The 16120-nt window shown below is 37.3% G+C and overlaps 2 protein-coding genes across 3 annotated transcripts; one reads left to right on the forward strand and one right to left on the reverse strand.

Moving 5' to 3' along the window:
• Window positions 1-4619, forward strand: RB195_021589 (uncharacterized protein; the record flags this gene model as incomplete). The annotated part of the gene is made up of 5 exons (XM_013435083.2): window positions 1-38; window positions 1301-1399; window positions 1554-1746; window positions 3392-3570; window positions 4463-4619. 5 exons carry the CDS (start codon window positions 1-3, stop codon window positions 4617-4619), a joined length of 666 nt encoding a protein of 221 aa, XP_013290537.1.
• Window positions 4620-7499: 2880 nt separating this feature from the next.
• On the reverse strand, window positions 7500-13588 carry RB195_021590 (uncharacterized protein; the record flags this gene model as incomplete). Of its 2 annotated transcripts, XM_064208412.1 has the most annotated exons (13): window positions 7500-7672; window positions 7735-7827; window positions 9162-9263; window positions 9352-9424; window positions 9580-9653; window positions 9797-9872; window positions 10825-10895; window positions 12282-12399; window positions 12455-12541; window positions 12845-12923; window positions 13071-13171; window positions 13233-13358; window positions 13466-13588. In XM_064208412.1, 13 exons carry the CDS (start codon window positions 13586-13588, stop codon window positions 7500-7502), a joined length of 1296 nt encoding a protein of 431 aa, XP_064064294.1. The 2 variants fall into 2 exon arrangements, with proteins under 2 accessions (XP_064064294.1, XP_064064293.1); XM_064208413.1 differs by lacking the exons at window positions 9580-9653; window positions 9797-9872.
• Between the last annotated feature and the right edge of the window lie 2532 nt (window positions 13589-16120).

Consider the following 16120-nt stretch of genomic DNA (forward strand, 5'->3'; position numbering starts at 1 on the left):
ATGGGGCGACGTATTGTATGGCGAGACGATGGTCCAAGGTAAGTAGAAATTTTATCCCTACAAGTTCTCCTCTCACCATTCACTCTATGAGTTTCATTTCAAATCAGTAATTTTAAGAAAAAATGACAAGGAAATCCTCCAACTCTAGTGGATTTTGTGGATAAACCACATCAACACTTTTTTCTATATTTACAACTTTTTCTTTTGAGAACTACAGCTGTTGTTGTTTAAAAACTCCTCCAGACATTTGGAAGTTGGAGCAGCCTATCACAAAAAATTCGGTTTTTTTTGGTACCACCAAAGAAAACTTGTGTTCCAGAAAAAGTGCCATCAAGTTAAGATTAGAAATTGTTCATGCTTATGGGTCCTAGTTATTCAATTTGTTATAACATTACAACATTATATATTATTACTATATTATGAAAGATTTTTTAAAAGTGAATGTACTCATCAAACCTTTCACCTTTGCTGAGGAAAACTTACCAATAAATCAGTCAGAGGAGACAAAAATAATGATGAATGCGTTCGTTTTCGACTCTGGCAGCTGTAAAAGTGTAAGAATGATGAAATCTTTTATTTTGTATCGATGAGAGAAAAATCTAAACCATTTGCAATAATTTCAGCTTGTACTTTAAGATAATTCACGAGTTCGCATAAAGAATTACTGAATAATTGAAGTTTCGTAAAATCTATCTACTTTTAGCTGATGATTTGTTTGTGGATTTATGTGGTTGGTGTTTTTTTTTGGCTTTTCTCGGAATAATAGCCATTCTGGGATTTTAGATGACTCATCTTCAAAGAAGTAGTTTTTTTATAACGTATCCATTTGTTTTTTTTTACGACGGTGATGTCACCTTTTTGTAGCTATCGATTGTTTGTTGATGTGATCGCGACAGTTGTGCGCTGAGCTCACGGCGGTCAGCAAAATATCCATCAAATGCACGATGTTGAACGTAGGTCCTACATAACCAAGATATCACTTCAAATAGTTAAAAATCCAGAAGATTGTAACGTTTTGGGTAAACAAAAGAGATAAAAATAAGGAATGCTGAGTCTGACATGGAAGAAATAATGGAGTGAGGACCATCTGTTTTCCTAGATACCCGAATCACTAACATTAAGGGGGAAGGGAGGTTAAGGGAAAAAGTCACATTCGGAGGTTGTACGAGAAAAATACGATAAAAATAGCGTGAAATTTACTGGACGGTTAGGAACCGTAGGCAACAGCGCAAATTTTTTTTCGTAACAATTTGTTCGTTCAAAAAATCCTAAGCCTTAGGATTATTTTTTTATTTTTCAGGAACGGCTTAGAATGGGCACCTCCGATTATGGTAGTAGCAGTGGTCACATTATTTGCTTCAACACTGGATTTGATGGCAGATTTTCTAGTGTGTAGTAGGTTAGTATTCCAAGAAATAATTTTGCAAACAAAAATCCTCACTACTACGGGGACCCACCGGCCGGTAGAACGTCCACTCTACGACTAAGCGGTGGTTGCCGTTAAAGACACAGAAAATGTGAATATTTTATTAATGCCTCGGAAAATATTTTAGGATCGCAGAATTTCTCGGAAACTTCCAGAGTAGCATTGCTATTCAAGCTGCATATGGTTATTTCTTTTTCACTGGAGTATCAGTGTTTGTGTACATCTTTGAAATGGTTGATGTTTGTCAAACACTGAAATATGAGGAGGAGAACGTTTTTTATGCAAGACTAGCGAAAAGTCTCGTTTTGGCACTGGAAGAGGTAGGTGGTTGCAACTCGTTTGGATTGAGTAATCTTTGAGGCTTAGGAAACAAGCAGCTCTGACTTGCTAACACTTGATTCATGATCCACAACCCGTAATGTTCCCCGTGCAAGCCACTCGCGAATGTGGGCGATGAGCGAGCGATTGTAGGACAAATGCCGCAGTCGTTCACAGGCTCCATTTACAACATACCCAGAGGGAGTGTCTGATGTTTTTCTCCACTTACGTGTTACCTGGGCTAGATGCGTTTCTTTTTACTCGGGAAAGTTGAAGAGTAGAATTTTAATGGACGAGAATCAAATTCGTCAGCATTTCCTCGGAATAGGAGCTAAAAAAGTGGAGTTACTTCTTAAAAAGAAGAAAAGGAATCCTGAAATAAAAATTAAAATGTTCAGCAAATTTTGGGAGGAGGTTAGCTAAAAAGGTTTCTTTAAAAGACACGGTGAGTTCTTGAAAAGTCAAGAAAAGAGGTTCGAGTGGTTTTTTTGGATTTCTGAAAAGGTGAAACACTCAGCTACATCATCTGCTCTCCTGGTAGACCAGGATGCTATACGGGATTTGTGAGGTCTGTTTGATTTTTTACACGAGCTCAGATGATAAAAGAGGACCACCGTTGCGGTTTCGTATCAAGGAACACATCACCACGATTCAGCACTTTATGCGTCTACAGAAGGCAAAACCCATTTTTGAAATCTTTTACAACATTGTCGGCGCAATAACTTTGAAAGATGCTTCGGAAATCTTGGAAAGTTTCGCGGATTCACGCTTAGAAGACCTGAAATTACCCTTAAGGAGAATAGATCTCGGCGGTATGGTTATATCTTGGATGTGATTTTAATAAGACAAGCGATTTATTTGTTCCCTTGATAGATCAGTGATCGATCGTTCCCAAACTTCTCCCATGTACCGTAACCCCAGTGAATAAGTTGGTGATTAAAAATTGGACTTAAATTGTTCTCCATCTGATTCTGGAGACTTTTGATTGGTCGAATTTCCTCAATCTCCCATTTTCGACTTGGAAAAAGGCGATTTGCCGGAACGTCGGGGTGTAAAATATCTTGCGTAATCAAAAAGCAACTAATCGCATTATCATATCAAGATTCCAAAAAAAAACTCGGATCTCTGTCCACAATTAAATATGATATTCAAATAATATTCTTACGAATAGTTTATAGATTCACATGCTCAACATTCCACAATTTTTCTTAGCACATTTTTCATTCCTCAGCTATGCGGGCTAAAACACAAACACGAGGATCGGTGTCCATCAATACATCCTGACATCGTGGAGAGATTTATTGTCTGCACTCGTGCTTTCAACGTGCTACGTGTGGCTAACTAAATCAATTCTTAGCAAAAACAAATGGTATTTGTTCACGTTCAGAACGTGCCATCCAGGGATTGTAGTCCTTCGGTAGTGTTGTCATATGTGAGCACGTGCACATATATTTGTGTGGATCTGCGAATGTTTGGTATATTTGCACGCTACAGCTGCCAAGAACATGTTTAACACACGTCAACTCCTCTTCAACTGATAATTTTAACTCGTCAACACTCACGTGACTCATCGTGCAAAGAATTCGTAATAGTAGTAGTAAACATGTATTGAGTTACTTGTCAACGAATAACTTTATTTTTTTTTAGGTCCCATTGCCCTTGCTAATGAACGTGCTGTTCACGAATGAGCCTCGACTATCACTGGCTGGCCCAGTGTTCTTCGGATCATGTATCAAACTTGTCGCTCTTACGTGGGGTTTGGTGAAGTTCACAAAGTTGCGTTTCTTTTGGCCGTGTCTTCCACTGAATCCAAAACACGACGTTCGGTGAGGTTTTTGATGAACTACAAAAAAGTAGAATCAAATAATGCGTCATTAAACATGATCTATAGTTTTTCCAGAAAGTAATTATCTAAAAGAGACAGATTGATTATTTTCTGAGCTATTTCTCGTAATACTTTTTGACTGCAACATTGAATTCAGACTAGGATCGGTTATATGGATCTGTGAAACAAACAAAGCTTTAAGAAAGTCAAAGTACTGTAGTATGCACTGATACAGTACGGTATTGGTATATGCTTTTTTCCATTGATGGTATCGATCAGAATTTCTTCTTCATGAAAATTAAATGAACTGTGGACCAGAGCATCTGATTCGGGAAAAGCTTCGCATACAAGAACGAGTCATTAAAACGCCTATTTACTATATACTATATATACAAATTTATTTTTTATTTATTTATTAAATAACGCTTAACAAGCATATTTGTAAGAATTTGATCTTCAGAATAGAATATAATAGGGTGACCAGCTGCATGGTGAGCGCCCCACCTACAGCGAAATCAATTAATTGTAGTTTCTTAGCTTTAAAATCTTATTTTTCGCATTAATCCAAATTAATTCTACGCCTACTCAAATCATTACGAACGCATCCACAGTGTGCACCTTCCTACACTTTTTTATATAACTTTAGAAGCATAGGTGTCTAGTTACAGTCAGATTTTTGGATCCTGTAATAATTTATGATCTAGTCGTTTTCTCATTTAGTTTTGAAGCAAAGTTGACAAAAAATCGTTCTTACTAACTAGTAATGTAATTAAGTCTTTATCAATCAGTAAAAAGAGAAATTTTCTTGGTTATTTCTCTTATTTTTCAAAAAAAAAAAACGTATAAAAATGGAACAAAACCAATTCACTTCGAATAATTCAGAATTATTTCAGAGAAAATGTACGACGATGTTTCACTCTGAATCTCTATCGCTGTACGATGATCGTTGTGAATATTTGTCATATTCTAGCAATTGTTATTGTGATAAGAAATATTATGGCAAGTAGAAACGGTGGACGTCCAATTGTTGTCAAAGATGAAACGGCATGACGAAAAAAATTGAGCAACGTTGAGCTGACATTGTCACCCCCGTCCCTATACTGAGACTTTATGTCATTCATTTCTTACTCTTCACAAAAGCGATGTTCGATTAAATTACGATCTTTATTTACTTTAAAATTATCGAAATATGTCTCAGCCGAATATTAGAATTTGTATGATTATCAGATGGGTAATATCATTTACAGGTAACATAATGTGTTTCCAGTTGAGATAGCCTAATTTATGTGCCCTTATAGAACGATATAATACTGCCTATTGTGCTTGAAATAATAGCATAGTATTGTTTTTGAAATTTTTTTGAGGATTTTTGTTCGCAAATAACGAATAAAATCTTTTTTTATGTTGTATGTTCAGACGACTTGTTCATTTAAATAAGCAGATGGGATTGAATGCAATGCTGGTTTCAAATTCATCATTTTGTTCGGTTTTAATGTTTTTCAAACTTTAGTAATAGTCCATTTCAAAAACTGTGGAAGATTTCCGTGCCAATCCAAATTTGCAAGATTTTTTCACGATCATATGAGCGCGAATTTTTTTCTGGAAGGCCATATCGCCACATCAACGCTTGAAGGCATCGCATAACGAAATTGACATAGTATGGAAATCCCAGGAAAAAACGTAGAGCTCGGGTTGTAGATTACGGAAATGAGCGTGGCTCCACTCAATTTCCCTAGATGTGCTAGAAAACGACGTGGGAACTGCTTTAATTCCTACGAGATACTTTCCAACGCTCACCGTTGCACACGCTCTGGTACCGTCAACACGTTCAGTAATAGTTCATTTTAAGCATAATCGTTGATTTTATTTGAATAGGCTGCTGAAGAGATCTCACTGGTTTTCGACCCGTCGCACGTGCGCAGTCCGTGCACAATGGTGCCCATTCTAAATTGTTTCATAGGAACAAACGCAGTTTCCCACTCCGGTGTTCCCTGGGATTTTCGTACAACGTCAATTTTGTTATACCCTCCCTTTAAGCTAACTATTATCATCCAATCACATAAGCGTGACTGACTCGTCACGACGCGTATAAATATCCTCTTCCTCATAAATTAACTTTCTAATAGTGGTGTACTTGTAAGATTCACACATCTAACATACGTCCGAAGAACATTTATCCATGTCAGATTCTAATTATGCAAGGTTCCAGGAGCAAAATCCAGATGAGACTATTACTTTAAGCCGGATGTGCTTCTATTTGCTTTTCGCAACCAATTCGCATCATCTCCCCACCCTGGGTACTTTCTCTTCCAGAATGGAGTTGTTCGGCATGTTCGTGGAGTTTTTTTTTTTTGATCTTATCATGTTGTTGGACCCCTTTCTCAAAATTAATTGTAGTTCCAAAGTGAAAATGAGTTCTGGAGTCATAAACATCAAATCATCAATGAACCCAACAACTTCGTATGTTTTAATGGCAGCATAACAAGATAAGCGAAATGATTCGCTACAATCTTTTTTTCTAATTCCACTAAATTTAGATTAAGGACCACGCGTAAGGAAACTGACGATGTTGGGGTCTCTATGGGATGATGTAGAGTTCGGGAAGCGGATTACGAGAATTAGTTATGGCCCCAGTAAATTCCCCCTGATTATCCTGAAAAAGTGCGTAGAATCCTTCCTACTTCCTGTGAGGTACGTAACAACCCGGTACCTTTGTGTACGTTCCAATTCAATCAGCACGCTATTTATTGGCTTTTCCTGAATAGACTGTCAGAGAGACTTTATCGATTTTCCATCGCTCGCTCGTAGATGCGGAGCGTGCACAAAGATGGCGCTCTGTAACTGATTTCGTAGGTACAGACACCATATCGCACGCCATTTTTTTGGATAATTAGAGGAATTGGGCGGATCAACGCTCATGCTCGTAATCCACACCCTCAAACTCTTTATTTGCGCACAGAGGCCCGAATATCGTCAGTTTCGTGATACGCTGCCTTCAATGGTTAACAACAAATATAATGGTATTTCATGGATAAATTGTTGTTGGATTTCTTCTTGAGAAAGGCAGATAACTTTCCTGTTGATTAACGCTCGTTTAGCTCAGGAGTTTGTTTGCAAATTTCAGCTTGTGATCCAGGAGTGTGGCGGACATGAAACATGAAAAACATCAAGTGGACATGAAAATGGTACTTCTCTCCCCTATGAGCGCTGAAGTTCCTCAAAGTATTTTTTTCGATTTCTCCGCCGCTGGATCTGTGAAACTTAATTTTGTCTGATAGCTGGTGAAATTCTCGTCGTAACCATCGGAAACGTCGTTCTTAGAGATATCTACGTCCAGAAAAATAGTGAAGGGATACGTGTGCTTGGTTTATTGATCTTGCACGGATTTGAACTGTAACCAGGAGCACTCATCAGTCATTGTCCTCTCTGACCTAAATTTTCGTGGAAACCTCTTATCAGATTAGGTTTGACAGCTATGTAGTGCAACAACTGTTCAGTCTCTCACGTGAATATAAAATGTTACTCATTGAAGGATGTTGTCCTGGACAATTGGCCGAACCTAAGCACATGAGATTTGGTTCTATAGCGATGTTGTGGATTCCAAGGCTGTTCATGTCGTATTTCCCCTCGGATTCTTTCTTTGTTGTTTTTTTTTGTTTTTTTTTTTTCGTGAGCACATCTAGGAGTGCTCTCTCATGAGATAATTGTAACCAAAAATTTGAGGAGGTTCATATTTTGTAGCCTACGCTTCGTGGATTTAACTTTATCTTCTTAAAATTAAGATATAAATGAAAGGTGAGTTCAGAAGAAAAACAGTACAGTAGAACTCGCTTTACAATATGCTTTGTAGGGTGAAAAAATAGCATTTGTATCGAAAAAACACTAATAGTAAATTTTTATAGTTTATATTCAATATATATAAATATATATTTAAACGAGTGCAATATTATTACGATCACCAACGACAAGTGAATGAACTTCTGTGCCAGCACGAACTCGACAATCACAACATGTTGCTACGGATAACGCTGCTGATTGCCATTGTCCACCAACTTTTCGTAGAATATCAACATTTCGAAACTGTTGTACACACTCACCCCATCCTGAAACGGAAAAAAAAAATTTTTTCTCAAGAGAAATAAATGAGTTGTGAACAAACGAGTACCAGATAGACAGAAGTCATTCTCTTTACAGCTTAGTTCATTTAACAATCGCGGAAAATAATCTTCAGGCAATTCTCTCCAAGCCCAACAAGAACCTGAAAACGGGAGCAAGTTCACGAAATTCTGGGAAAAAACATTCATCTTTCCATTTATTTTACTTTATTTTTTATTATTTTGTGTTTTCAAATAGAAATGGTATGCGTTAGCATCAAGAAATATCGCATCCTTACCATCGCAAAGAGTTTTTTTTGAGGGATTTTCTAGAAGCACTGTTTAGCTTGAAAGGACAACTGAACACATAGAAAAATCATTGGAATTTCTCCGATCCGTGCCTCGGAGGTGAGAAAAGGATCCAGAACAATAGAGCAGATCAGAACAACATTTCCCCTTCACATATGTGTCTTTAAATGAATAAAACTCGTTGCTTTAGATTTTTATATTTCTAAAGAATTAAATCTTTAACGTATCAATCCGCTTGGGATGCCCTAAGGCGTTTCACTGAAATTCGTAATTGTTGAGGTTTTTTTTAACGCGTATTGGCCCATACAGTGACTCGTGGGGTAGCAGATGTGCCACGTCAGTGTTTTTATACTTCCAGTCAAGTCTGATACCAATTTATCGAACCCGGAAAGGATTAGTTAGTTCTAGAGCGGTTTCGAGCCACCAACCGTGTGACCATTGTGGATCTGTTACCGACTGTGCTACACCCGTCCCTTCAATCCTTAGTACTTTAAATGCTTAAAAAAACTCTTTCATTAATCTTTTAAAAATTGATAGTCGGAACGTGCATGATTCGTAGAATTTTGAGTCAGAAACAAAAATTAATAAATATGTGCTAAAAATGTAAAATTTTTCGTGACAATTTCTTAGGTGTAAAGTTCGTGCACCTCAAGCCACCTACGTAGTGGACCTCGCTTAAAGGCATCACTCCACGAATCTGAGGTGGTATGGATTTCAGGTGGAGTATTCGTATATGGGATAGTAGATTAGGGGGAGGAGAGTGATTCCGTCCATTTCTTCCTAATTGTCGTAAAAAACGGTCCGGAAGATACGGCTTCGGGCGTTCTGGCGCACTGTTTTCTACAAGGGGTTCAACTGGAGCGAGCCAGCCCTGTGTGGGGCCGAATCTTCCGGACACTTTTTTACGGCAATTAGGAAGAAATGGACGGAATCACTATTTCCATGATCTACTATCCCTTATAAGAATACTCCACCTGAAATCTGCACCACCTCAGATTCGTGGGGTGATGCATTTAACTTCAGAAATTCTTTTTTTTTTTTGAATATCTCGACAACTCAGAAAAAAAAGCCCGCAGTTCGTCGATTCGTTAAACATAGAATTTTGTAAATTTATTTGAATTAGCATTTATTAAGAGTAGAGCATCTTTCACTCCTTTAAATTTACTCTGATGATAAAAAAAAGACCTACCGCATAGTGCGAGTAAACTGTCATCGGATTCACCTCTATTGCTGCATCCAATAATAAAACGTGAACCCACTATAGCTTGCTTAGCCGCTCTTTTTTTTCGTTCTGCAAAAAAAAAAATTCGAATGAAAATATACAGAAGACTTTTAGATTTTTAATAGAATTTTATCAGATTGATGAAAAAAGAACATACTCCCATAACCTCCAAGCGGTACTTGTGGTGGAATAAAATTTCCGGGCATAAAATTATCTGCAGGTGGCACATGCTGAAGCAAATAGAATTGTATTCTAATCGAATTCAATAAAGATATTTCAATAAATAATAAATAATTCGTATTATAAGCAATAAATGATAGTTTAAACTATAAACAATTTGTAATTTAACTGTTCAATAAATAATTTCAATAATAAACTTCCATACATGTCCTCGATGTGGTACGGGGAACTTGAGCCTACCATACGGTGATGGATATCGACCATCCGGGAACCCCTGTTCTTAAATTATTACCATTGTTGTTAGTTAATGTTACGCACACACACATACATATATTAACTTTACTGTTAAAATTGTACATGTTAAAATAAAGCGTTAATTAGTAGTTGTTTAATTGGTTGCGCATTGAACTCGTTTAACGCACCTGGAAATGGTTGGCCGGTGAATTTTCGCTGATTTCCTAATGGTCTTGGAGGAGTGAATGGGAAGGACTCATTAGTCTGAATTTGATTAAAATCCCTGAGTTTTTTTTTTACTTTAGTGATTGTTCACATGGAGTTACGTTTCGAATGAATCTTTGCATCTTGAACGAACAGCTTTGAATGTTTATCACTTGGAAGTTTATACAAGAAAAAAAATTATAAAATAGTACCAAAAAAATGAAACAGAAAAAAAATAATTGCATCTCCAGGTAACTTATTATACCCGGACAATCGCTGTGTGTGCGTAAGGCTGAAGCACAACAGAGATCAGGGTATGTTCTTGTATCAAACAAAAAAAGTGGACGAGTTATTACTGTCGCGTGAAACGTAGCATTTATAGTCGGGACACCTGCTTTGCGTACTGGCGACCGCAGCAACTTACACACCTTCTCTGCCTAACCCTCACACCTCCTCGGCCGAATGAAGTGCATTTTTCTAAACAAAGGTAGGCACCGAGTCTGCGTCGGTGAAAAAATTAGTGAGACGTTCAGTTTGAGGTCCTGTCCCCCTACCCACGGCAACTGACGGATTCATTCGTTTTGGGTGTACTTGGTCCCTTAAGTGCGAGCAATCTTTGTTCAACCATAGCGGATTTTGGGAAAGGATCTCACGTGAGGATTTCCAGGATAATGATCTGTTAACTTACCATACGAATGTGAAAAGTTCACCTTCACTTTATAAAGTAAAGGGGAAATTTTAATGAGCTCTGTTCTTTTTTGTTCTCATTTATAGCTCACTTTTGGATATCTTCAAATGAATAAATAAAGAAATAGTTGCACGATATTCGTTGTGAGCTCATCGAGACGTGAACAAATGGTGTTTTCGGGAAATCGTTGCGCACACTGTTTGACAAGTTTCCCTTTTCGACGGAAAAATATCCAAGGTCTATTTTTATTGTTCGCGAGAGAATCATTGAATACTTGAGCCGGTTACAGTTTCACGAAGTGTAATCGGAAATGTTCTCGCCTACCATTGATTTATCTTCGCCATTTTCGAATGCAGATTGCTGCCATTGTCCTGTTTGTGGATTCCACATCCACCCTGGAAAAACTACGAAATATGCATGATAATGAAGGGATTACCCTATTCTGATGTAACGTTAAGACGATTAATTTTTCGACGGAGCAGAATGTTATTGATATTTGTCGAATGTTATGCTTCGTAGAACGTTTTTTTCGACAGTAAAGGATAAAGGATAAAGTTTCTGGCGTTAATCAATCCGCTTGGGATGCGCCCCCACGTTCACTTCAATTCAGAATCGTTTGAGGTTTACGATCGAGTAATTGGCCTACGCAATGACTTGCGGGGGTTAGCAGATGGGTGAAGTCAGTGTTTTTATCCTCCCAGACAAGTCTGGTACCAATTTATCGACCCCGGAGGGATGAAAGGCTTGGTGAGCACTAAGGCGGATTCGAACCTCTGGTCGATTGTGCAGTAAGCGGAGCCTCTAACCGCTGCACTACACCCGCCCTTTTCGACAGTATTAGGTATTTTTTTAATGGATCCAATTTTTTGTTGTCAAACATAAACGCCTAACGCAGCCGTAATCATTGTGTTAACACACAGCCATTTTCATCGTATATGTAGATTCGTAGGATCTACAGTCAAGCGAAAACGACTTGAAACCTGATGCAAATGCGTAAGCGCTCGTTCCAGGACACTCCAATCCATTTCTTTCCGGTAAATGTAATATTATTGCTGGGGAAGAACACGAAGAACTTCGAAAAAGACCTTTGCTAAAAATACGGCTGTTTTTGGAGGGATTTGTTTATTACTTTGTTTCTTATTCGCTACAACGACATAGGTACTACACTATCGCTCGTAGTGGGATACATTAATCAGATTCCTGAGGTGAGTAAGGGTCCCATAGCACTACTCCGAGCGCGGACGCACCAGGCTTCGGCTCGTTTCGATCAGACTGTAATAGCGGTTATGTCGTCGCATAGTAAACAAATCCAAGAAAAAAAACCAGATTTTTTTAGATCGGCATCTCCCGACGTTTTAGCATGTTCTTCCAGAATAACAATACCGTATTTGCTAGGAATTCTGATCTGTTAACCAGTTTTGCTTTGTTTTAGAGCAAACATGCATTGATTTTGTTGCTGATAGTCTCTTTATACTCTTAAAGTCGCTGAAAATGACGTTAATGGGTATTGATTGGACTTCAGAACGTTGTTAAAGAAAATCTTCGAGAAAGTCATCTTCGGATATTCCAACGACAGTAAATTCGGTTTAGATTTTTTAAAATGTTCTTACTCAGACGAAGTGTTTTTCTTTTTCTCTTTTTTGTTCTTTGGTGCACCATTGGTGTTGGTAAATAAATAAATAAATAAATAAAGTGTTCAATTAGTTGAAAGTTTACTAACTGAAAGGCATATATACGAATATTTCATTACCAGTAACTCACGAGACATTCAAAACTCTCACCTCCAACAAATCCTAGTCCTCCATTCTGCTGTGATGTTGGTGATATTTGGTGTTGTTGTTGTGGTTGTTCTGGTCCAAATTGTCCAATTCGATCCATAAATGTTTCTGTGGCAATTCCCTTCAAATATGTTATATCTATTGTCTTGACTAATTAGCATCGGATCTAATTTCACCTCTGGCAAAGGTATTCCTGCTCTTTGTAAGCCATTTATGATCATAGTACGAACATGTGGTGGTATAAGTTGTGGTAGAGGTGGGATCTGTAGTTAAAAGCAGGATAAGGGATAAAATACGAAAAAGAAAGAACTATCGAAACTTTCAATCACTTCCATTATTTTGGATTTTTTGAGGAAAAACATAATGCAAGATGATCATTTGAGTAGTTTTTGCGTTCTTTGTTTTTTTTTTGTTTTGAGAAGTCCGATCAGATACATTTTCAACGTATTCGCTTAAGTTGCTTTGCAGAGCGATAGAGGATTTTTTTTACTCAGTGGAATTTTTATAACAAATCAAGTTATTTCAATATAATTAAGTAATTTTTTCTGATTAAAAAATAAACTAACATTTATATGCTTCAGAAATCTATACCGTGGACAAAGATTCTTTTGAAGCATGTAGCGTGGGAGTGCATGCGTCACTGGTCTAAATCAATTCGTTCAGGAATTGGTTATTTTCTGCAGGTAGTGGGAAGGAAAAACTGTACTTTGGGAAAGATCCCAGCAAAAAGGTGTGTAAATAAATATGACGCTTCATATTTGGATGTGAAATCTACGAAAAATTAGACGCTACCGGAAATCCTTATTGATAACTCCAATGTCGAGGAGATGGTAGTACAGTAAACCGAAACAGTGCTGACATTCAACAGTTGTGCAAGTGTATGCCACGACATCCTAAAATTGTCATGGAAAGATGTTAACTCTTTTTCAACGATTATTTAATAAACTCAGCAACTAATTGAGGATCAGGTGGAGAGGTTAGATCCAGGAAGGTGTGCATAGCTTCCTCAAGAGTTGCTGCTTGATATCGTGGATCGTATACAATACATTTTCCACTTGCTGGATGAATTACACAAGGGCACTAAATCATTTCATTCGAGTGAAAGATTGAAGATTAGAACGAGACAAAATTAAAAGAAGATTCCTGAGGATGTGTGGATACTTCGTTCCCACTTTAATCGACCATACCTGTTCAATTTTATTCCCTTTTGAATGCTGATGTACAATATTCAAGAAGTCACCTAACGTCGACAGAAAAAGAGCGTTCGCCGAAAGCGATATTGCCAATATTAGAATAAATTTGAGACCCATTCACATCCCCGAAACCACCTTCAACCAGGAACTTTCTTCCTGAAAGAGAATCGCATGAAAATGGCTTCATTCCGATATGTTTTGTAAAAGAGAAAAGAAAACTGGGTCGTCGCAAGTGTGGATGACTGTTTCCATTCGCGAAATAGGGAATTAAGTGAAACAAGGTTTTATTGGACCAAAAAAGATAGAAAGGAACATTAAGAGAAATCTGAAACAGGTTTCAGTAATTGAACGTTCCCATACAGTGTGACGAAATGATTGCAGTGTATGCACCTAGCAATGTAACGAAAGATTATTCCAGAAATTTCACGGAACTTGGAAATGTTGTTTAAAACATTGTATAGGAGTAAGATTCAGCGTTCCAAAGCTGAAATTAAAGTTAAATGGTGGATTCATATTCAGTATGTCTAATTCAACTTTGGCTGGTTGCAAAATGTGTGGAATTTTGAGAAAAAAAATTATTTAGGAGGAAAACACTGCGAAAATCAGCCTCAAGCAGCAGTTTTATGATCAATCAATAAAACTGCAGAAATCCAGGAGCTATAGGGAATTCATTTAGCTTTTCTGTTGCAAAATATAATATTATTCGAATTTTTAACTTTTTTTGTAGTAATTTCAATTATATTTTCAATACGAGCTCAAAAAAAGGACACCCGAAGAACTAGAATGGATCTTTAAGGTAAGGTCACTTTCGGAGACAAATATTTTCTTTAACAGCAAAGATGAGATGGTTTTTTTCATTATCAACATATATTTTGTAAGAATTCGAAAACAGTCCGTGAAAGTTTTTTTCTCCACATTTAAAAATTTCACCGAAACAAAAATCATTCACGAAATGGCAAAGATGAGGTTCGGGAACATGTTTGAAGGAAACGTTCCAAAAAATTCTTCAAATTCTTAAATAGCATATAGGATTCAAAATATAATTTCACGTAGCTAGAGCGAGATAGCGAAACACCTAGCAAAAATCCGGGAATCCAGATTTTCAGCAGGAAATTAATTAGTCTCCCCAAAGAAGCAACTTTTTACAATCGCATGTGTGATGAAATGAAAGCGTATAGAGTGAAAGTTTATCGTTTGTACGGGTGTAAAGAAGTGAAAAAATACAAAGAAATTTCTTTTTGAAGAAGATTCTCGCAATGAAATCGATCGTTATCGTAGGTATACGGTAATTTTGAAGGATCCGATATGAAAATGAGGACAAAATGTACAAGACAGTATTAGAATATCGTCGCTGCAGTTTATAAACATGAAGAGGTGATCATATGATGACGCACAATACAATTTTCTTGTACACGAAGTCAATCCATGTCTAAAAAACAAACAAACAAACAAAACCCAATCAAAGAATTCAGCGAGTAAGGTTTCGTGAAATTAGTGGATAAAAATGGCACTGAATCATCTAATGACTCATCCAATAACTGGTTTAACTTTCTTTTTCAATAAAGGAATAAAATAATTACATGGATTGCTCACCATGAGAGGAAGGATGAGAGAAGGTTTTTGTTAAGATAAGAAGTTGTTTACGACGCATACAGAGTGTTAAAATTCCCGGATTCAGTCGTGTGGCAGGAGATCGAAATGGTGGCGAGAAAGGTAAGGGCTACTCTGGATTTAACTCTTGCATATTATATTTATTTAGTATGCCTACAATTTTTTTCAGAAGATTTTGGGCAATGCTTGATCGGTCAGTCCGAGTTTACTAGTATTACTAGTACTGTATGGATAAATATGAGTAGAGCTGCCTTGCTTAAGGAAAAATTGATTAGAAGAGAACGGTAATTAAACAATGAAAATATTTCAGTGCTGTCTGGATCGATCTAATCGATGGTGGATAAGTCCCCGTTTTTCACACGTTCATAGAAATTTTAAAAACATGTCCACATAAAAGAGCAAGAATTTCTCTCCATTCTTAGAGGTTTCAGATGAATTTTTCCGTCTTGAACCTCGTCCTGTCAATCAATAACGGGACCTTTAATTCCACCATATCACTTTTCTTTTAATGAAAATTCTATGCTTTGAAATGATACTCAATACAAATGCAAAAAAAAATTGGCATTGAGGAAAGAAATGAACGCATTAATGAAGCCAAGGATTTGTGCGGTGTAGGAGTTTGGGGAAATTGCTGGATTGATTGATGTGGTTCACATGTCGTGACCATCCATTCAAGAACTTGAATCACTGATAGAAAAAAGAATTCCATCTTAAAAGAGGAAAACAGGGCAACGAATTCAGGAAAAACAGATATGAATTACAGTATATTTACTCGGAATGGTATCCAGAATGTACTGTAGCTGAAGAAAAGGACGTGAACGTTGAAGTGATGATGCTCTGATGTGAACAGGACACAAACACGTAGAAATCGGGCCGCAAAACAGCTGCTGTCTCATGAAACCAGTCCAATCAAATCGTGGCGATGGTCAAGTCCTTAACCTTTCACCTGAGGAACCTTAATCACTAGTTTTGTAGATTAGCTTCAATTCATTCTGAGGTAGTTGCGGGTAGGACAAATAGAGGCACCACGAACCATTT

This window comes from Necator americanus, chromosome X, assembly GCF_031761385.1.
Source record: "Necator americanus strain Aroian chromosome X, whole genome shotgun sequence".
In the NCBI taxonomy this organism is placed as follows: Eukaryota; Metazoa; Nematoda; class Chromadorea; order Rhabditida; family Ancylostomatidae; genus Necator; species Necator americanus.